The sequence below is a fragment of the Centrocercus urophasianus genome, unplaced genomic scaffold (assembly GCF_019232065.1).
Source record: "Centrocercus urophasianus isolate 14NV4802_14NV808 unplaced genomic scaffold, USGS_Curo_1.0 seq_34, whole genome shotgun sequence".
In the NCBI taxonomy this organism is placed as follows: domain Eukaryota; kingdom Metazoa; phylum Chordata; class Aves; order Galliformes; family Phasianidae; genus Centrocercus; species Centrocercus urophasianus.
In genome coordinates this window covers 1742901-1765221 of record NW_024884911.1, presented here as the reverse complement: position 1 = coordinate 1765221, position 22321 = coordinate 1742901, and the positions used below count along the sequence as shown (strand labels likewise).

Genomic DNA, 22321 nt, shown 5'->3' with positions numbered 1-22321 from the left:
CTGTGAGCTGGTGCTGTAGGTGTTCCTTTTGCCCCTCAGGTCACAGTAGCTGGGCCTCAAGCCCCTGTTTCCTCTGGGATGTGCTGGGTCAGGAAAGCCCAAAGCCCTGCCGGGCTCTGCACAGCACAAGTGCAGAGGGATAAGCAGCCCCTCGGGACAGGCCCGCAGCCACAGGAGGTCACTGTTACTCCAGGAGGGACTAGCAGAGCTGGAGGTGACCCTTCGTTGGGGCTCGGCTCCTCTTCCTCCTGTGAGAGCTCCATTGTTAATCATTGGTAGATTTATTTCCCACTTTCTCTGTTCCCTGCAAGCCCCCACTTCTCTGTGCGGCCCCCCAAACCCAGAAATGACAGACCTGCTTAAAGTCACTTATTAGCACTGAGCCTGCACTTGATTAAGATGCTTGGAGTGAGCCAGTGTGCAGAAGCTGTGGGTGGGACAGAGAGGGCTGCAGGTCTGGAAACAATCCTGGCAAATAGAGGTGTGACCACCAAGAATGATACTTCCCCTCCACATTCCCCCCAGATCCATGGGCAAAAGAGCTCCTATTCTTTTCCTGGCACCCTTATAGGGACTGTCCTTTCTTGTCTATACCTTGATCTTGTTTCTGCTCTTCCATCTATTAACCCCCCTCTGCTTCTTCCATACAGCCATGCCTGACTTCCCTAATTCTGTTCCTCTGTCCTTTGAGCATCCCCAGACACCCTTTCTGCTTCTCTCCTCATGCTTTTCCCATTTCTGTCTTCTGCTTTCCCTTGTTCCACTTTCACTTGAGAAGCTCTCCATAGCCTGCTTGGGACTGGTCCCCCACCTCCTGGCCATGGCCACACTGGTGCTCCTCCAGTCCTCCCAGCATCCCTATCTTGCTGCCTTCCAGAACTCCAGAGACCTGGCATGGCTGTATCCACAGCAAGGACCAGAATCATTTCTTTCTCTCTGCAAACAGAGCAGGTATTTCAGCAGAGTCAGAGCACCCACTGTTTTCACTACCAGCTCCTCTTCCCAGCCCCTCTCCCAAATAGCACTGCCACCCTGCCATGGCTGGAAGGTGTTCTCCTCGTTCTGGGGAGCCAGAGCTGCCTGTCCCCAGCAGCAGCCTCCTCCTCCCACCCTGGCTCACTGGAGAGCTGCTCCCATCAGCCGCAGCTGGAGATCAGCCTGCATTGTGCTTTCTGCTGAAGCACTGGAAAAAAAAAATAAACAGACAAACAAAACCCTGAAGATGCAGCCAAACAAAGGAAGCCCTGGCCATCTTCTAGAGGGCTGTGCTAGCCCAGTGCCTGCTGTCCATCACTGCAGGAGGAGCTGCTGTGCGAAGTTCCAGTGCCTGACCAAAGCCTTACTAGCTAGGACTGTGCCATGACTAGAGCCTCAGCAGGCTCAGTGATGGAGATATCTCTGAGATAGAGAGCCCAGGAGAGGGTAGGAGTCTGTGTGCTGTTAGGGGCCACCAACTCTGTAGTGTCAACACAATGTAAAGCCATTTGTTTAAATTTCTTCCTTGGTTTGTGCCTGGGAATCGATGCTCAAGGGGTGTGTGCTGCAAGCAGCACCCGATACAAGGCCTGGATAGTGAAACATCCTTTTTCAGCATCAGTTTGAAGGCTGGGGGTGGTCCCAGGCACTAGGAGAGTGATATTTGCCTGTGGCATAAACAAGATGTGGAAATGTCTGGGATGAGCACTTGGATAATGCAGTTTGGGGCAGGGGAAGTTCCCTTTGTCTAGGGAGGTGGCTGTTGTGGTGGCAGTCTGGGGACATGGCTTGCACAGCCACCTCCTACCCACCCACCCTACCCACCCCTACCCACCGCATACAGCAGCTGCTCCCCTGCCTGCTGCCACCCATTTCTGTGTATAATAATCCATGAAGCAAATGCTGGCTGTATGGGGACTGCAAGCAGATCCCAATTATCTCATAGTATTAAAAAAAAAAAAAAGATAAACAATGAAGACCTTTCTCTTTGTGTGTGCTTATACATAGCTAACTGTGTATGTGTGCAGGAAGAAGGTAAGGTAAAACAGGGAACCAAGAAGGTAAAACTGATAACATGGATGCAACATCTATCATGTTCCCTGGAAACTTTCCACTGTAGGCCTAGCAGCAAGAATATAGGTAAGATTAGGTAAAGAAACTTTGCTTGCAGTTTTTAGGAGGTGTCTTTTCGTCTACCTAAGATGAAAAGATAAAGGGAGCTATGCATTCCTTCATATCTGCAGCTACCACACGTACTGGCCTTGTTCTCAGTTTCTGATGACCTTGCCAGACTTTTAAGTGCTGGGTTTATGTTTCCAGGCGGAGCGTCTGTCTGCCTTGGGCTGATTTGTGATTTTTGTATGTGTGTATGTTTGATTTCAGCTAAAACTGACCATTTGCAAGAGAGAGATTAGGTGAAAATATATTGCTTCGCCCGTATGAAATAAGCTGGAGAACTATTTCCATGTCACTGAGACTGGCTATTTTCTTCTCGTCTCAAAGCAAGGACTTGGAATTTAGAAGAGATCCAGAAGTCAGGTTTTGCCTCTTGCTGCCCAGGGAATGTTTGTCCAAGGCTGTTTGTGCTGTAAGCTCCCAGCTGTGGATGCTCAGCAGGAGTTTTGGTTTATGGTTGCAGTGCTGTTCAAAGCCTCTCATCAGCCCCCAGCAGTGTAAATGTGCATGAGCAGTTCCACGAGTGACTGGTGCTGCTGCAGCTGGTCCTGGCCAAGCACTGCTTCCAGCACCAAAGGGATGGGCTCATTGTGGGCCCCAGGCTGGGTGTTGTATGGCAGCCCCTCTTTTCCTCCTGGTGTGCAGTGAAAGCTTTGCAGACTGAGCTTCTGTGAGGAGGTGCCCCTATTTGCCTCTGTGGTTCAGTATTGTTAGTCAGGGAGCTGGTGCAGCCACTGGGTATACCTAGGGTCTGTGCTGGAGCAGGGGATGTCCCAGGCTGTTCCTGCCATCCTAGGACACATGGGATTTCTCATTTTGCAAGTGTTTTCTAGGACAATCTCAGTTGCCCCCTTCTAGGAGCTCAGAGCTCTTGGGGAGGGAGGCAAAAATAGACAAGGGTCAAGGAAGTACTAAATCCAGGTACCTTCTGAAGGGCTTTGTTGGATGGTGAGATCAGATGAACACAGGTTGGTTTCTGGCAGCATTACCATTGCAGAACCACTCCCTTCAGTCTACGCTCAGATGCTCAGGAGATGTGACCTTGGCAGTGGCTGCACTTGAGGTCCCTGGATCCTGCGTCATGTTTCAGCTTATGGATGCTAATCCCATGTCTCTGTGCTCTGTAGCAGGCACCAGTTTGTGGTAAAGCAGTGATCCCTGCACTGCCACATCCAGATGACTTTGAAGGAGATTCTTCACAGCAGGGTTGTGGAAGAAAGCTTAAGTCACGGCAGTGGCTGCATGGTTTCCCTCTACTGAATGTCGTGAAGCTGGAGGAGAGCAGAACCACACATCATCATAGTGCTGGGGGTGGTGGCCTTCCTCTTCCTCGCTGCCCCATCAAAACCTCCCTGCCTGTCTCACCCCATGGGATAGTGAAGGCAGTTCTTCCTGCCCTGGAGCAGCCCCTGTCCAGCAGCACACTGAGCAGGGGGAGGTGGAGAGTGTGCTGTTCTCCCTCCTTCCTCCCCTCTGAAACACAGAAGCCCCACAGCTTGCGTAGAGCAGCTGCAGAAGTGCTTAGAGGGTGGCAGGCAGGAGAGATTAATCCCACCCCTCATGGGAAATGGGCTTGAAACCCCATTGCTTGTTATGCAAGGAGACAAATGAACATTGAGCTTGGATTTTAGAAGACCCCTAGGACCTTTGCTTAATCTGCAAATGGTGTAATTTCATCATTAATCTGCAGACATAGCCTCCACACAGCACACCCAGCGGAGACAGCAAACTGTCCAGAACAGGAGCATGGGTGGTGGTGATGGTGTGGCAGCAATTTGACAGCACTGTGGAGAGCAGTGTCCCAGTTCCTCCATGCTCATGCTGGAGGCACACTTTGCTCTGTTGGTTGTATCTCAGCAGCAGTGCAAAGCACTGATAACAGGTTTTGTTATCTCCTGTTAGTGGTGTTTGGTCAGATCTCAGGGTCAGGGTTACATGGCACTTGCTGCTGGTGTGTGATGGGGCCGTGTACTGGAGGCGCTTCTGTGCACTTCAGCCAGCACTCAACTCCCAGGACAAGCTCAGCACATCACGTGGTGAAACGTCCCTTGTCCCTGTTGTCACCACCCACCACCAGGCAGTGGGAAGCCCACACTGATTTATGCAGTGCTGTCTCTGCAGGTGCTGAGCAAGGCGCTTTCTGCGTGTCCCTGCTATGGGGACAGTGCCCTCCAAGGGCAGAGCAGGGGAAGTGCCCTGTCAGCGCAGGTCCTTCCCTGCCTTTCCCCGGAGCAGCCTCAAAGGCATGGGGAGCTGGTGCCAGGGATTGCTTTTTCCACTGCCAAATCTGAAAGGAAGCCAGGGCGAGGGGGGGCAGTGTTTGAATTGTTGAGGTGCAGTTTATTTTTGTTGCTTTGGTCTGGATTTTGTTGTTGTCGCTTTATTTTCACATCTGTTAATGGGCCGTTGTCCTCCTCACGCCAAAGCCCAGCACTTGTGCATCCCCATGCAGCCCTGCCCCACATCCAACTCATGTTAGCTGGGGAAGAATAGAGGCATTGTAACCACCTGACTGTGCTGACGGGGAGCTCTGGAGCCGAGGTGTGAAAGTGGAGCTTTCTGGGCCGGGATGCTCCCTGCACCACCAGGTTTCAGTGTCCTCTGCTGCTCTCTTGCTTCCCATAAATAACAGAATCCAGGATGCTGCCCGCCCTGGGTCCCTGCCAGTGCCCTGACCTTTCTGGCGGACGCTTCCTGGGATGAGGTGATGCTGCTCTCTGGGGACAGGCAGCAGGGTGGGAGCGGCGCAGATGAGATCAGCTGCCAACAGCAGCAGCGGGGAAACTTCATCCTCCTTTGCTGCAAACCTGGAGCAGACACTCAGACGCGAGCTGCGTGATCCTGGAAAGAGTCTCTGTCCTGGGAAATCCTTCATTTTCCTCCTCATTCTTGTTTTTTTTCCTCTTCCTAGAGATGTCTAGACTACTAAGGAGCGGCATTTATCTCCTGTGAGCGGCATTAAGCCTCAGCAGAAGGGCATGGAAAGCTTTTCTTCCAGCCACCCTCTCATAGTGTCCCGTTCTGCCTGCATCCCACGCTCTTATCCCCCTGGTGGCACTCAGTGCAGCTGGGCCAGGTGCTCATCAGCCTTGGAGATGACCAGATCTCCAAAGCCAGCTCAGCACCAGCGCACACCCTTTGCTGTGCCCCACCTAAAAGCAGCAGCCTCCGTGCTGATTCCTGCCAATGCTGCTCCGCAATGTTCTTCCATGTCCTGTAATTTTTCTCTCTGGGGATGTCATCAGAAAACCCACAGTCAGGAAGAACTCGATGCTTCTCCCTCCATCAGCCAGGTCTAACAGAGGACAAAGAGGAAATGTTCTTCTCTGTTCGCTGCAGAGCATCTGAGCTATAAAACGGGGCCAAATGGCCTCCCCCTGAGCACAAATAACAACAGGAGAAAGATCCATATGCAATCGAGTGTGGGATAAATGTGCTTAGCTGATCATTCATTTCCTTAATATTTTTTTTATGAATAGGCTTAGCTTATGGTAAGATGGGACTTTATGGTCCTGTAAGTCTTGCTCGTGTCAAAACAAATGAACTAGCCATCCTACAGGGGAACTATCAATCCAGTATATGTGTGTGTATGGGTGTGGGGAGTCAGACCTATTATACCTTTAAGAGCAAATTAGATGCTGTTCCTATGATTCATAATGCTATATATCTAATGGCATGACTCGTCATCTAGAAAATAAATGTTTCAAGCCAGTTTCTCATCTCATAAATTTCCCCTCTGGCACTGAAGGACATAAACTAAATGGGCTGACTCACAGGGAAACAATACAATTTGGATACTTGTAAATGAACAAGAGAATTGCTGTAGGGCATGGGGGGCAGTGAGGGGCTGGGGAGCAGCAGGCAGGAGTGGGGCATGGCCAGCATCACCTCCAGTGGGCACTGCTGGTGCTGGGAAGCCCTTCCAACTTGCAGAGTCCAGTGGTTTGCCTCTGCTGGCTGCCTTGGTGTGGTTGCTATCACTGAGCATCCTGCCCAGAGAGGTGGTGGTGCCCTGTCCCTGCAGACAGCCAAGGTCAGGCTGGTTGGGGCACGGACGGTGCTGTGAGTGTCCTTGCATTCCAGTGAGTGGGACCAGATGGCCTTTAAGGGCCCCTTTCAACTGAAGTGGTTCTATGATTCTGCATGACCTTACCTATTTCCTCCATCTGTTTGCTCTTGCTGCTTCCCCACCCTTCTACACAGGAAAGTCCCATACCTTCTGGCCAGACTCCCTGCTCTGACTGGTGGGGGAGGCTCTGCGAGTCCATCAGCCTCTGCTTCTCCCATAGCAAACCTCCGGCAGTGGGATGCTGCAGCCCTGCTGCTGCGTGTAGGTGTGCTGCCCTAACGAGCACAATTGAAGGACGCATCGATCTGCTAACCTCGTTTGCACAAAGGTTGACACAAGGCAGATGACGGCTGCGTACCTGCAGGATCTAATTAACGTGGGGTAAGGCCAGGCAGGCACAGCGGATTGCTCATCCAGCATGGTGCTGAGCATCACAAACATAGAAAACAGAAGAGCAGCGCTGACTGGTGGGTTTGGTGGAAGGGTGTGAATGGGGAGGTGGGATTTCTCCCCTGCAGGTTGTGTGGGGTTAGTGGGCAGGGAGGGAGCAGGCTGGGGTCAGTGTGACAGCAGTGACATGGGGCTTCTCTGCAGCCTGTGTTCTCCCAGGGGGGCTGTGGTGCTCCATCCTGCACAGCCCCAGCAATCCCTGCAGCCGTGCACCCACATTTATCCGTGTGCTCAGTAAGCTCTTTTCTGTCCTCTCTGTTCTCCTGTTACATTGAGGTGCCCTTTCTCACCCAGTGCCATAATTACATTCTAAAGAACAAAATCAGGTCACATTTTCTCTTTCAGTGTTTTTTTTTTTCTTCCTTTCCCCCCCCCCTTTCTGGAACAGTGCTGTTCTGTAAATGTCTGCAAGCAGAAGGATTGCAGAGGCAGGCACCTCGCTAAAGGTGCTGCTGTGTTTGGGGAGAGCGACGCAGCCCCAAACAATAGCAGCCTGACGTCAGGCTCTATTTATACCTCCTCTTTTCACTAATGTCCCTGGGACAGAGCTTTTCGTACAGTTCTCTGCTAAATGCCACAGCACTGCAGCTGTCCCTGTCCGCTCTAAGGGCGAGTTTTATCTTGGTGAGCTGGGGTACGAGCAGTATCAGCAGGGCCAGGCATCCTCAGGCTGTGGGGTGTGGGCTGAGCCCAGGCATGGGCAGGGCATTGAGGCCACTATGGCCCCAAAATGCACCAAGAGAGTAAAAGCGCTGCAGATATGTTCAGTTCATGGTTGCTGTGTGGCTGTTGTTGCAGTCTGTTGTGCCTCTGGCTGTATTTTTGCACAGGAGGAGGTGCTGCGGTGATGCTGAGCCCTGTCCTGCACTGTGGGCTGAGCTCCTGGGTCAAATAGAGGGATTTCAGTGCATTTCAGCCCCAGATGGCAGCAGGTTGGTGCTGCTATTGGGGGACTGGTTGATGTGATGGGGGCAGTGCTGAGGGAAGGCTGTAGCTGGGGGAGCACCCATGGAACTTTGCATGCTGGGTTTCTTCCAACATACCACAGTTTGTTCTTGTGAACGTTCCTACGCAAATGCATCAAGCACTGACTGGCATGCAGGAGTGCAGCAGGAATAATACCATATGAGAGGGATGGGAGTGGAGCTGTGAGCTAGGGTGGGTCAGTCTGGAGAAAAGGAAGCTCAGAGGAGACCTCTCTACAGCTGTCTGGAAGGAGGTTGTGGTGAGGTGGGCTTGGCCTCTGCTCCCAGGTGATAGCGATAGGGTGAGAGGTAATGGCTTCAAGTTGTGGGTGTGGGGGGGGGTCGGGGGTCAGGTTGGATATTGGGAAAAATTTCTTCTCCTAAAGAGGGTTCAGGTATTAAACAGGCTGCCCAGGAATTGGTAGAGTCAGTGTCCATGGAGGTGTTGCAGAACCATGGAGATGTGGCACTGAGGGACGTCACCAGTGGGTATGGTGGGATGGGCTGGGGGTGGACTTGGTGATCTCAGAGGTCTTTTCCAACCTTAATGGTTCTGTGAATAGTAGAAATGTTGTGGAATCACTTTGTGCTTCGCTGGGTCAGAAGCAGTTGTGGAATGGACAGTTGTGGAAAGTTTCCCTGCAACACAAGCATAAAGGTACCCAGACACAAAGTCTTGTGTCACCCAGGGGCTCATGTTTGTGTTCCTTGGGGCAGCTTGATCCTCCTTCACGAGAGGACAGGAATGTGGGGCACTGTGTAGACACCCCATCAGCACCCATGGGTAAACCCAAATCACTGTTACGAGAGAACTAAAGCCCTGGGAGCTGCGGGGACTCACACCGGGCCACGTAGAACAGGGAGAACCCCCGTCAGTATTTCCCAAACCTGGACTCTGCGCAGCACTCAGCAGCACACAGCCAGCCCGCTGGCCACGATCCCCCCATCCTCACGCTCTCCGTTCTCACGGCAGGCTTTCAGAGGCGCGCTGATGAGCTCATATTGGTGCTCTGGGAAAGGCGACGTGATCGAAGACTGGTGCAGGTGTGACCTCAACGCCTTCGACGAGAACGGGCTCCCGAACTGCAGCCCCCTCCCTCAGCCTGTGTACGTATCCTCCTGCTCCACAGTGCTGTCCCCATCCCAAGGGATGCAGGGACGCCTCCTGCCGTGTGCCACTGAGCCCACTGCCGTGCTCCAGGGCGCCTCGCTGCCTGGCTGCTGCCTGTAGGAGATCCTGGCTCTGGCTGTGGCCCTGGAAGGTTTCCTTCTAGATTTTCATCACCTGATTAGCAGGGCTCGTAGAAGGGGATTTCAAATGCTGAAAGAAATGGAATTATGGTGCAATTCATTGTGGCTTGTCAGAGCAAAAGCAAATCAGGAGCAAGCTGATGGGGAATTAGCTGAGAAAGCAGGAAGACTGGCTCCAGAGCTCCACAAGGACACCTGAGTGAGCCAGTGTTCTCCAAGGGGGATTCATTTCCAATTCTGAGTTAACAAACACACTCATACATGTGGAGCTGGACTTTCCCAAGCCCTGTGTTGTATTGCTGCTTGCCCCATTGCAGAGGAGGCAGTTGCCTTTGTGTTAGCACAGAGCCTGGGGCTGCTCTGCTGCACCCACAGTTTCCAACCCAGGCGGGGTTTGACTGCCCAGCTTTTGCTTTTATTTTTACTTATGCCCATCAGAACTTGTTCCTTTGCAGCTGGGTAAGTTCTCAGCCACACCTGCCACTTCTCATAGCACAGTCCTGACCTTCTCTTTGTGTAAACTCAGCCCCACCGGGCTGCCTGCAGTTAAGCTGGGTCCTTTCCTGCTCCTGGGCAGTCAGTCCTCAGCTCCCCATAGAGCTGCTGAGCTCTAGCAGCTCTCCCAGGAGGCAAAGCCTCCTGCAGATGGGATATGTAGGATTACAAGACCTCAGCTCTGCCAGGAGCTGGGGGGTGAGGACACCCACACAAATAGGCTGTACCCAACTGCAAGCTTCTTTTGTGCTCTTTGTGCATGCTCCTCTGCATGAAGGCGGGCAATTCAAGACTTGTGCTGCTTAGAGAGAGAATTCCTCACGGAGAAGGAGCTGAAGCTGATGTGTTCTTTGGTTTCTGCCCTTCCCAGCCTGCGGCTGTCCCCCAGTGTGGAGCCCTCCAGCACTGTGGTCTCCCTGGAGTGGCTGGATGTGCAGCCTGCCATTGGGACGAAGGTGTCTGACTACGTCCTGCACCACAAGAAGGTGGATGAGTACACAGACACAGACCTCTACACAGGTGGGTGATGCTGCGGGGTGACTCTGTGCCCTTTGGAGGTGTGTGCTGTGCTGAGCCGTGCTGGGTGTCCTCAAAGCTGTTGCTTCTGTGAAGAAAGGTGCAAGGAGCAGAGGTGTTGGAGTGGTGTTGAAACCTTCAGGAGAGGTTTCTGAAGGCTTCTGCAGAGGTGGGTGTAGGACGGGAAGGAGGAAAACAGAAATGCGCTGTGGTGGACTGAACTGATATGCACTTTTTGGGTAGGAGAGCTGTGAGTTGGAGTTCTTGAATGAAGCTGGTGTTTGATCTGATCAGCATGAAATGCTTCAGGATGGTGGGTGCAGGGGAAGGTCAGCCTGCAGCAGCTGAAGGGCTGCACTGGTTCCTCCCAGTGAGTGAGAATTGCGTTCCGGCCTTTGGCAAGGCACTTGGAATTACCTTGCACAGTTAGCAAAGCAATGTGAAGCCTGCAATTTTTGGAGGGATCACTTAAGCAGCACGGGGAAATGTGAAACTTCCCTGGGCTGGAGCTCAGTTTCCATCTCTGGGCTGGGCTGAGTGCTGTGTGCCCTGTGAAGGCTTTGTCAGCGGTTCGGCTGTGCTTCAGGGGCTGCTGGGTGAGGTGGAGGGATGTGAAGAATGGGGTGGATCTCAGTGAATCAGTGATTTATTTCAGAAAATACCATTGGAGGCCTTGAGTGTTGCTACCGCTGCTTAAAAAGCCAGGCAAAACCTCCTACTGCTTCAAGGACTTTGGGTTTAGCTCATTGAAGTGGTTCATTTGAGCGGCCAGGGGCAGCTGGTTGTTGATTGAAGCAGAGATCTGCCTTTGTGCAAAGGGCCCCAGGTGCTGGCACTGCCAAATTCCACCCATCTCTGGTGAGGGAGAATTAGGAGAAGGTTTCCACCTGTGGTTGAAGTGAGAGTTTGCAAAGCCCAATGGCTATTGTGATTAAAAACCTCATTTGGTTAAAAGTGGGGCTTTCTCCCGCACTCCCTGCCAGCACCTGCTTACAGAGCTGCCCAGTGCAGCCCCAGCCCCAGCACTGTGTTTCTAGTTTCCTTGTCTGGAAGAAGGTTTGCTCTTCATCTCAGAGGAGCAAATTCCAATAATGGAGAAAGAAAACAAGCCACCAAAGTGCTGTGTTTGGGATGGGGATTCCAGATTGCTCACACGTCGGTCAGGTGAGGCCAGACCAGGGAAACATGGGGTTGCTCCTTTGAAGTGGCTGGAGCTCTGCCTGGCAGCCAGAGTAGGAAACACAGATTATTATTTTTTTTCTTTTTATGACTGCCATGTGTTTGACAGGCCATTGAATTCACTGTGAGGAGCTGCCCTCCCCTTTCCCCGCTCTGGGGGACCATTCAGGACACAATGACCCCATTAACAGTTAAAGAGAAAAGCCAATCCTGAAACTCTCCCTTATTTTTCTGCATTGTTTATAACCAAACAACATTCCTTGCTTCATTCCTTTCTTACCCTGCAGGCCTCTGATGCCAGATGACTTGATTCTCCTTCTTACCTTTATATATTTACTAAGATGCTGGTTGCTGCAGCTTTCAAAGGCTTTGCTTGGTGTCCTGCTTCACCTGACCGAAAATCCCACCACAGGTATCCCCTCACTGCCATTGTGTCTCCATCCCATGTGGGCAGTGCTCGCAAGAAAAACATTTAAAAATAATTCAACCCCAGAAGGGGGAATCCTTGAGAGAGGAGCCTTGCAGGATGTGAATCTTTAAGGGTGTTTGGTGAATATTGCTGGATCTTCCTCCCCCACCAGTCCTGTGGCTGCTGGTAGGTAGGGACAAGTTGTTCCTGTTGTTAGGAGGTGCACCCATGTATTTGCAGAGCATTGGCAGTGCAGGGTTGGCAGAATCCTGCGAGGTGAGAAGGCTCTTGAGGATGCCATTGTTTGGTCCCTTGCATGTTTTGAGTGTAAGCATGTGTGCTGTTCACGGTTGGGCATTGTTACAGTTGCAGCCACTTCTGACTCTGGCCTGCGGTTGTGCCAACCTGCTCTCCAGCTCCGTTGAAAGCTTCAGTTCCAGATGATACCCAGCCCTGCTTTCTGCCCTCTGCAAAAAATTCCCACTTGCAAAATTCCGTGGCCTCTCCTTGCTTTGCAACTGGAGGACGCAGACATTCCCTTGAGCCAGAAAATATTTTCTCCTCTTCTTGGAATTAAGTCAGGAGCAGTGAGTTTGGGGCTGGTCTAACACTCGTCCTCTGCTCCTGCAGTGGGGTGGAAGGGGCCAGGAGCTGGTGTGGGTCAGCTACCCCCGGCTGGACGTGGTTTTTAAAGAGGCTTCTTACTGGTGCTTGGAAATGCACAGCCCTCGGCCCAGCTGATGTGAATAGGAGCAGTTCCCGAGGTGAACTTGTGCACAAAACAAACCACACTTTCAACACCAGAGCGCAGGGAGAGAGCGGCTCTCCACTCGGGAGCCAGCGGAGAAGACAGAGAGCAATTACATCCCAAACTGTTTATTAAAACTTGTGGAAATTACTCATAACTCCATGTGTGCGATGGCTTTGTAGTTGAGTGATGCTCTTTGTTTGAACATGAGGCTCTCGAAGAGGGTGCGAGCGCGTGTGTGTGCGCGGCCCAGCCGCCAGCGCATGATGTCATGGCTGAAGCAGGCGCTGCGCTGGAGAGAGGGAGAGAGAGAAATGTGTTTTACAGGGTGAGGTACAAACTGAAATGGCTGTGAACATCTGGAACTGATATTAGGCTTGGAAAATGTTTTCTGTCACTCCAACACTCCTCTGGAGAAAGGTTTCTGAAGTTAAGAAGCTCCGAAGGGGATGAGGGGGAGGGATGAGGGGATAACGTGACCGCTGTGCAAAGTGCTTTTTATTTCTCTGTCCTGGTTGCTGTTGCCAGGCTGTCCCTGCCTGTGTTAGGCAATGGCCTGGGTGTCATCGGTGCTCATTGTGGTGGCCCCGCTCAGAAGGTCCCTGGGAGAGCTGAGCCCTCCACATGAGATGCTCTGGTAGATGGGACGCTGCATCCCCCATTGGGGTGGGTAGGATGGAAGGCTGCTTCCCTACTTCTAGGGTTGGGGGACTGGTTGCTGACCATTCTCCTTGTTGTGCCTTGAACCCCTCTGTAAGAGTCTCAAGCTGGTGGAGGCAGAGCTTGGTGAGGGTTGGCTCTGTGGCTCTCCTCATCTCCAGTCAGTGCACATCACCCAGTGCATCCTGCCTCAAACTACATCCAAACAGCAAAGGGTCAAACCCGTGGGCATTGGTGGGAGTAGAGTGGAGTTTGTGCTGCTCTTGGGGCATGTGTTGCTGCTATGATGGTGGGGGAGCTCTTTGATCCCTTTCTTGATGTTCCTCTGCCATTTCTGTGATTTCTCTGACTGCCTCCACCTAAAGAGTCCTGTGCCCAAACTTTCTGGTCTCCAGCACCAGAACAGCCCACGTCAGCATCCTCTGCCTTCAGAGACTGATCCTGCAGCCCCTCCAAATGGCTGCAACATGGAAGTCGGAGGACCTGTTCAACAGAGAAGCTGTTATCCAGTGTATTCTTGTGGGTTGCAGCTTTTCCCAGTGGGGCTAAGGGTGCTTGCTCCATCGCACAGCCTCTCACACCTGTTTCCCTCCTGTTGAATGAAAGCTGACCTCCCCCATGGGAGCACATTGAGTTGTGAGCAGGGTGCCAGCAGCAAATGGTGCTGGCCTGTCCTGCTGTTCTGCTTCCAGAGGGAGCTCCTGCAAAGGGAAACAGAACAAATGGGCCTTTCCAAAAAGGGATTGTCTCTGGGGCCATGGTTCCTGCTGCAAGTCACATTGATTGCAGTTGTAGGAAGAGACCCTTCATCCAGAGCATCTTGTAGCCCTAGAAAGGATGGGAACAGAAACACAGGCTGCAGAATGAGCTTGTTGGAGTTCACATCGACCTTAGAGCAGGAGAATGCAGGCTTGAGCTGTTTGGATCTCAGACAAGCTCTCAGACCCACAAACACTGAAGATGTGCTTATCCATAGTCTGTGCTGCTGCTGCAGGTTTCTCCAGAGCACTGCTGTTCTGCAGAGGACTCTCTGAATCTGTATCATGCCTGTAAAAGAAAGTGAAATAGGTCAAACCAGAAGCTATAGCGTTTTGCACACTTGCAAGTTGCTCTCCAAATAGAGGCTCGAGAGTGTCTTATTTATAACAGTTTGTCAGTGTTCTTCAGGCATCGTTCTGACGTGCCTGGATGGCTGGGGCTGGATAGATACAGCTATGGTAACCATCCCTTCCACACCCTGTGTGTGCAAGCTGTGCTGCTAGTCATGTGGAAGCCAGTCACAGGCTGGAGGAAGGGGAGAAAAACCTTTTTGGCCAGAACAAATCCTGGGCCTGTCAGGAAGGAGCCCATGTGCTCTCCTTATGACCAAGTTGCACTCACGTTATGTGCCTTAAAATAGTCTTTAGGGCTCTGACTTCCATACAGGCTTGACACCAAGGAGATGATGCTGCCCTTACGAGGTTGTAGGAGTTGAGGTCAGAAGATGTGTTAATATCTAGGGTTACAATTAAAGCCAACAATATAGCAGGTGTTAAGGTTTCAGTGGTTAAACCAGTTGTTGTTAAAGATGCTGATGATCTGGAGTGTGGGTGATGATACTGACTGCCTCTGTGAAGACCTTTGGAGGCCAAGCTCTATGTATCTGAGGTAGGTGCTGTGTTTGTAGGTGAATTTTTGATTTCACTGTTGGCCTGGGGGATGGAGGCTCTGTAGCTGGTGGGGCACAAGCTGAGACTGGAACAAGAAGCCAGGGCTCTGCTGGGCTCAGGAAGCAGTTCTTCTGTAGCTCTTTCAGGGGTCACCTGTGCATTGGACTTGATTCAGAAGGGGTCCTTGAGCATCACTGGTGTGGAGAAAGATGTGATGGTGGGTGGGGGCTGAACCAGCCTTGTGCTCAGTTGTCCCTGCCTGCTTGTACCTTGCGGTAGATCTCCGTGGGTTTCAGGCTGGGCAGGTACTTGGCAGACTCCAGCAGCCCCTTGGTGAGCACTGTGTTGTTTATGTAGTGCTGGGCTTGGAAATGCAGCAGAGCTTTGGCTGCGTGCAGGAGCCTGGCCAGGGCAGGGCTGCTGCATGAACGTGTCATTGCTGCTGCCTCCCCAGTAACCAGTGCATGAACAAAGCTGTTCTCCATCCCAGAGGACCTTACTCGAGCACTGCATCCACTTCTCTTGTTAGCAACAGGAAAGTTGATTCAAAAAGAAGCCTTTGAAGAGAAGGTCAAGTTTTTGGAAGCTGCTTCCTGGGATGTGTTGTGTAATAACACCAAGCTAGTGCTTAATTTTGGCCATTGCGCTCACTGTGAAGCACTGATTTCTCTCCCACTGGGACAGCTGTAGTTATTTCCACCTACCAGTGTCATTTTTGTATCCTGGAAAGCAGAAGGGAGGTGGAGGGTTCTCAGCTCTCAATTAGAGTTGAGTCAGTTGCTGAAATATTTCATTAATTCACATTTCCATATGGTTGTTCCAGGCGTCTATTTTTATCTACCCAGACACCTTTTGGACAGAACTGGGCACTATCTTTGCTTTCTCCTGAATCGTTTCATAGGTGGAGAGCTGGAACTGGGCTGCAGCTCCTGCTGTGGCTCCCTGGGTGGTGCCAGGAGCGTGGCAAGTATTGAAGAGCACGGTGTGTGCCAAGGGCTGTGTGCTGTCTGCTACCTCGCCCTGCATGCAAAGGACAGCTGTGGATGCTCCCTTCTAGCAGAGGAGGCTCTGAGTGTCTTAAATGGCAGTTAATGAGGCCAGGCATGGAGTGTTTTACTGGTTTGTAACTTGAGCTTCTAGGATAAACTTTCTCCCAATCTGGAAAAGTCAAGGCCGCAAATCCGTCTTGTCTGAAAGCATCAAATGAGAGAGAGCTGCTGACATGGTTGGGCTGATTGTGGCACATGAATGCACTGCAGTGGAACTTTTTCACAGGAGCTGTTATTGATTAGAAAAGCCTACCCAGTCAATAAATTGTTCCTGATATTTGGAGGGAGGTTCAGTCTGTGTTTGCAGAGCTGATGCTTGGCAGTGCAGCCTGGAGAAACATGGAAAATTGGGGTTGAGGGCACCCATGGATGCAATGTGGCCCCTCTCTGGGTGTGTTGCTGTTCCACACAGAGATCTTCCCTTAGGATGGGCTCAGAGTTACACCCAAACTGGCGTTCCTTGCCAGGCTGGGATTTTCCTGAAGGTTTTGTGTGTTCCCCTTTCCAAGCAAAGCGTGAGATGGGATCCTGAATGGGATGGCAGATCTGCTTTCCAGTCTTCTGGCTGCTGTTGCGGTCTCCCATGTGTGTTCAGTTCTGTCAGGTGGCTGAAATGTTATCCCAAAAGTTCGGTAGCATCCCCTCACACTTCTCTGGAAGGAAATCAGGATAGGAAAGGGACACAAGAAGGCACAAAGGCTGCCTTGGGACAGTCAGCCCTATTGGAGGCTGAGGACGTACTCTGGGGACTGCCCTAGAAGCAAGGACAGTAAGTGAGCTTTGGCTTGGAGATTGCAGTCCTCCTGAGCTGTGATCTTGCTCTGCCACATCGGTACCAAGGCTGCTCCAGTCCACACCATTCCCCAGGTGGGTCTGTGCTAGATGGTCCCTGGTGGTGCCAGCCTTTGTCATGGCATCTCTGTGTGTGCTGTGCATGCCCTGAGTCCCACTGTCCTCCACCTCCCCGCTCACTGAGATCCTGGGGGCTGCTCCTGCTGAGCTGTGGCTCCAGGTGGAGCGCTTCATCTTTTTCCTGTGTTGCTTTGGCATGAGGGAAGTTGAGCAAAAATGGAGAGGGATTAAACCTTGAGTCGGGGGATTTGGCAATTAAAATAGCTGCTCCTGCTGCAGGTTTCGTATGATATGAGAGTAGGGAGAGACCCTCCCCATCTCCCTTGTGACCCCTTCCCAGTTTGTTCAGCTTGCTAGGGATTGAGATCTGGCTCTCGGGAGGGAGAGGGCAGCTGGGTCTATGTTACATTTCATGCTGTTTAGATAGGATAAACCTTTCCTTTTCATAATTGGGTGATTGGACTTGTGAGCTTTTTCAGATATTAATCTGGAGACCCCAGAGGAGGTCAGATTAGGTTACAGAGACAAAATAGGAAATACTGCTATGGCTAGAGGGGTTTTTCAGGGATACAGTGGATATTCTACAGCATTCCCCTGCTGGGTTCCCACTGATGGAGCTGCATGGAGGGTCAAGGAGCAGTCTTATCACACTATCATGTTGGTTTGGTGTTTGCTGGGAGCAACTGCCTCTGAACTCTTTCCACCCCAGTAATCCTGCTTTCCCAGATACCTGGCCCATGACCTCTGCTTTGCCATAGGGAGGGGCAGGCAGGGATGACCTGCTGCTGTGCCTTGCTAGCAGAGTAGAAAACACCTCTTTGCAAGCGGGTATCATGGCGTGAGGAACCCTGGGACAGAGACAGCTTCATATTCTGAGCTGTGCCATTTGGACCAAGTGAGAACTTTCTCCTCGTTAGCCCATGTTGTGCTGACTGGAGTGAAGGGTTTGATACGCTCCAGAGGGAGTCATTAAGAGCTGTGAGTGTTTAAGTGCGTGCTTTTATGTGTCCTCTGTGAGAGCTGTGTGATGAGGGATGCCGTGTTGGTCCAGTCAAAGCCGGCGTGTCAGAGCTGTACTGATCAGGAGTGCTGTACTGCTTCCAGCCCATGTTTTTTCTGCTAATGGGGAATGGCAGACAGGGCCACTGATTCAATAAAGGAAACTTCCAGTTATGACTGCTGAAGTGAAATCCCGAGGTTCTTCATGGCTGCTTGATAACTCATCAGGATGAAACAGGCTGATGTTGGGATGGGAAATACAGAAATACCTCCTTGGGTCCTGGTTTCGGATCCTCTGCCTATGTGCAGCCCAGCTCCTGCATCCATCTTTGGGTGCCCTTCCCAACCAGAGCATCTACATCCACTGGGAAGACTTGAACTACAGTCTCAGAGGTGCATGGTCCTGTGCAGCTGGGTCAATTAGCTGGCTTTAATGCAGCATCTGCACCTCCAAGCACACACCTATTTTGCATGCTCCCAAGGATGCTGCATGCAGGAGTGCAGAGCAGCTAGCACCACACAGACACAGACAGTGCTTGGCTTTCTTCTATCCTCTCTGTCATCTGTGGATATCAGTGAATCTCACTGACTTCACTGTGCAGCCTGGGAGATTGAGGCAGTTAGCAGTAATGGCCAGGAGTTGTTTGTGCTTCCAGAAGAGCCAGCTAAGAGCAAATGGTGTTAAGTCATGTGCAGTTAATACTCACTGTGATTTTTCCTCCCAAGCTATGGAAGCTCACATTTGGCTTCAGGCTGTTTTCAGATCTCAGTTTCCAGTTCCTTCAGGTAACCTTGGTGCCGTCTTGGGAGATGGAACATGCTGAGCCCAGATAAGTGTGCTTATTGTGCTGTGGCCGAGGCAGACTGCAGCCCAGCATCATGGATGGGAGAGGGCCACCCTCAGGGGCCATGATGGGACAACGTGCAGCAACCATGGGGATTGTGCCTTCTGGTGTTCTGGTTTCACCTGAGGTCCTTTCACGGCCCTGTGGTTGATGGAGTTTCCTCTACCAGAGCTCTGGGATGGGGTCTGACAGTAGACCTGGGCTCTTTGCCTCGAGGCAAAGCCATGAACCTGTTGCTTATAGAAACGAGGAAAACTCTCTTCTCTGAAAGAGTGATCTAGCATTGGAATAGGCTGTTGAGGAAGTGGTGGAGTCACCATCCCTGGAGGTTTACAAGAATAGGGTAGGTGTGGTACTGAAGGGCATGGTGGAGATGGGTTGGCAGTTAGGTTTGGTAATCTTAGAGGTCTTTTCCAACCTTAACGAGTCTGTAATTCTTTTTCAGGCTATGGATCTTTGAATGTCCTCAAAGATGAGCTAAGAGAAGCAGCAATGCTTATAGTGGGGGTTCCAGATCTGGAGGGCAGCTGCATGCTCCCTTCCTTGGGATGTAGGGAGCACTGCTGGTACCTGCTCTGCCTGGCCCCAGCTGCTCTGTTGCATCCTAACGCCAGACCTGGTTGGGAACAGGGCAGGAGAGCAGTGTGTAAGCTGCAGGGGCTGTAAGAAAGTCACCTGGGTGTTCCAAGTGCAGCTGAGATGCAGGCAGCCATGAAGGCGTGCTCTGCTCTGCAGGGTCGGTTGCTCAGCATCTGCCTGTGTCCTGCAGCCAGGAGCAGCTGCTGAGTTTCTTAGGAACAACCTGAGCTGCAGCAGCACTGCCCTGCTCTGGCTCTCGGCAATGGGCTGATCCTGCACCTTGGATCTGTTCCTTTTGGGGTACCCCACCAGGGGGTGGTGGTGTGGTGATGGCTGAGCCTTGGTGCGGAGCACAGCAGAGCTGAGGTTGGAGATGGGAAATTCCTTCCTCCCTACACCCCAGCTCTCATCAGCTGCTCTCCTCAGGCACGTAATAGTTTCCCTTTATCTGCTAATATTAGTCATAAAACAGTCCGGTTCTGTCCATAATCCTGTTAGAGCCTTTGACTCTTGTTCCTGCAACTCCCAGCAGCTCTAATTACAGATACTCATGCTTGTGATTAATGGCTGGATTCATTTCTGGTGGCACTGGTTTGATGTGTGAAGCCCCTTCCCCTCCTCCCCCCCGCAGTGGTTTGTGCAAAGGGGAAATAGTCTGTGAAAAAATGACAGCACAGAAATGCAGCACTGGTGCCTTCCCTTCATCTGGCCCTTCTGCCTCTTGTCCATCCTCTTCCTCATCTCCCCTCTGCTTTTCATCCCTGTAGTTAATGAGAACGCCCATAATTGTGGCTCTCTTTAATTCTGCTGCACTGTAACCCATTAATCACTTTGATACGCGGAGCGTTTTCATGCTCCTCCACAAAAGGAGCAGGATTTTCTCCTCTGCTACGTGTTTTACAAGTGACTAATTGCATCAAGGCACCTTTGAAGCAATGACTTCATCAATTGCTCATCCTGCAGACGCACGGCTGGTTATATGTGCCTGATCAGAATCCTACATTTATTAGGATTAATTTATTCTCCAATCATTTTTCTTCCACCACAAGGACAGGGAAGTTGAATGATGTTACTTGCTCAGCTACGTAAGCATGATTTCTTGCCTCATTACTGAGCCTGAGATATTTTTGTTGCATGCTGAAACTTCTCCAAATGGGAATGAGTAATGTTACGTCTCGGACAGAAGTTCTCCTGGGACACCAGAGAAATCAAGTTATTTCAGGGTGCCTGCAAATTGGCTTTAGATCCTCGGTGTCTTTCTTCCTAGTGTTCCCTCCCATTTCTCATGGGGCTGTTGTCTGCATGAGCAATAACAAGTCTTGGGGCATTGTGCAGAGGGGCTGGTGAGCGTCCCAGCTAGAAACCATCCAAACATGGAGACAGCCAAGGTCAGAGTGTTGGAGCTCTGAACACTGATGGAGCTGTGGATGTCCCTGTTCACTGCACGGATTTGGACCAGATGGCCCCTTCCAACACCAGTGATTCTGTGATTCAGTGAAATGGGGTCTCTTGGGCAGGGGAAGGGGACCTTGGCAGTGCTGGGGGGTCTCAGCTGGGTGATGTACCGTATGAGGTTCAGGAACGAGGGTGGAGCTGGCGTGGATGGTTTCCTTTGTGCTCATGCACATCGCCGAGCTCAGAATAAAGGAGGTGGCTGTTTGGAAAGGTTGGCGAGAGGACAGCTCTGGACCTGGAAGCTTGGAGCCATGCAGACATGCTTATTTAATTTTGCCAGCAGCAAGCTGGCAAGAAGCTGGCTATTTTGATGGCAGATCCGTCCTGCAGGATAACCAGCCTGGGTGCACGTTGCCTGGATTCACATCACCAGGAATGGGGCAGCCCCAGTGGGTGGCAGAGCAGTTGTTCCCTGCTTGGCTTGGAACCCCCACCCCACGCTTTCTGCGTTGAGGGGCTTGGGTGAGGGTGGGCAAGAAGAGATGTCACCAAAAAACACGTCAAGCAGCGGGGGCTGCTGGTCAGTGAGGGTCTCTGCCTACAGAGGGGGCTCCTGCACTGCCCGAGGCCAGCTGGGCTGCAGGCGGAGCGGGCTGCAGGCTGCCAGCTGACCTTTCTCAAACAGTTCATGGGTTTCCAGAGCAGCCGAGGTGTCAGCGGTGTGGAGCAGTCACAGCTTCCCAGGCACTGGAGGAGGAAGGCAGGGGGCACTCGAAAGGGGAGGAAAAGGCTTCGTCCTGGAAGGGTGGAAACCTTGCAACCTATTAACTGTTTCTCAGCGGAAAGCAAACAAGGGTGTGCTTTGCTCGCCCGCTCCCATCCTTTCTGCCCTCCTCCTCTTTGACTACACACACTTCTCTCCTGGCTTCTTCAGAGGCAAGACCTGGAGGGCAGCGTTGGGCATTGAGGTGACGGATGGTTTGGCCTCAAGGATGGGGCAGACGTGGAGCAGCATTGTGCTGGGAAGCACAGCTCCGAGCACTGCAGCTCCATGCAGAGCCGCCTGCTCTGATGAAGCCTCTGCAATCAGATCTAATTAACAACCATGAACGCACTCCCTGAGCCCCTTTGTGTACCCAGCACGTTGTGGGGTGCTCTGCGTTTCCTGACAGCTCTGCTCGCTGAGAGGGAGAAGCCCCTCTGAGCTGTGCTGTGACACAGCCTACAAGGAATAATCTGCTGTTGCTCGCGGATGCCAAAGCCTGGGAGTAAATTAGCAGGCAGAGTCTCTGAAAGGAAATGTTTCCTTAAACGATTCCATAAAAGCTAATTGGCCTCTGAGAGCCACGTACCGGTGGGCGCTGCGTCCCGAGGGCTCTGTGCTGGTGGGATCTGTTCCTGGCTGCTAACGATGCTCAGTGTGATTTGAGCAGGTCACCTCAGTTCCCTCTGCCTTGGTTTCCCTGTCTGAAATGGGAAGAATACGCCCTTCCAGAGCACTGATAAGGTTTACGTACTAAAATTTTATTACTCCATTGGAGATCCTTGGCAGAGGGATATTATGCAGAAAGAAGGTTAATGATGATAGCGGGGAGAGAATAAAAAAAGAAATTGCTGTTTTATTTTTATTTTGTTCTTTAAATGATGTTTAATAGCCAGTTCTCAATTCAGAAATAAAAGCCAATCCTCTGTGACCACCAAATTATCTCGCCTGTGCCATGCTGCATGCTCAGGGACCCTGGGGAGGAGAGGAGCTCACCCTCCTCCTCTGCTCTTAGGAGCTATATTGGCAAAGCACAAGCTGGAGCAGCCCGATCTCTGGAGAGATCTTCTTTTCTCAGCTAAGATTCTTATCTTCATTCATGAATAATTAAGTGAGCACTTCCCAGGAGCCTCTGTTGGGCTTCATGGGGTCTGTTGGTGCTGTAGGGCCGGTGTGAAGCACTGCAGGGCCAAGCATGGTGGGTGTTGAAGTGTGAGCTGGGGGGAACTGAGCAGAGCGGGACAAGGGGATGTGCCCAAAGTTGGGCTGCAGATCTGCAGGGGGAATTCAGGGCTGA

At 51.7% G+C, this 22321-nt stretch overlaps 1 protein-coding gene across 1 annotated transcript in view; it reads left to right on the top strand.

Annotated features, from left to right (window-relative positions):
- Positions 1–22321, top strand: part of ASTN2 (astrotactin 2) — a 257225-nt gene that overhangs the window by 176041 nt on the left and 58863 nt on the right. Inside the window, exons 18-19 of the mRNA XM_042830923.1 lie at positions 8609–8742; positions 9752–9900. Of these exons, the coding sequence (XP_042686857.1) occupies positions 8609–8742; positions 9752–9900 (283 nt within the window). The remainder of the gene's footprint in view (positions 1–8608; positions 8743–9751; positions 9901–22321) is intronic.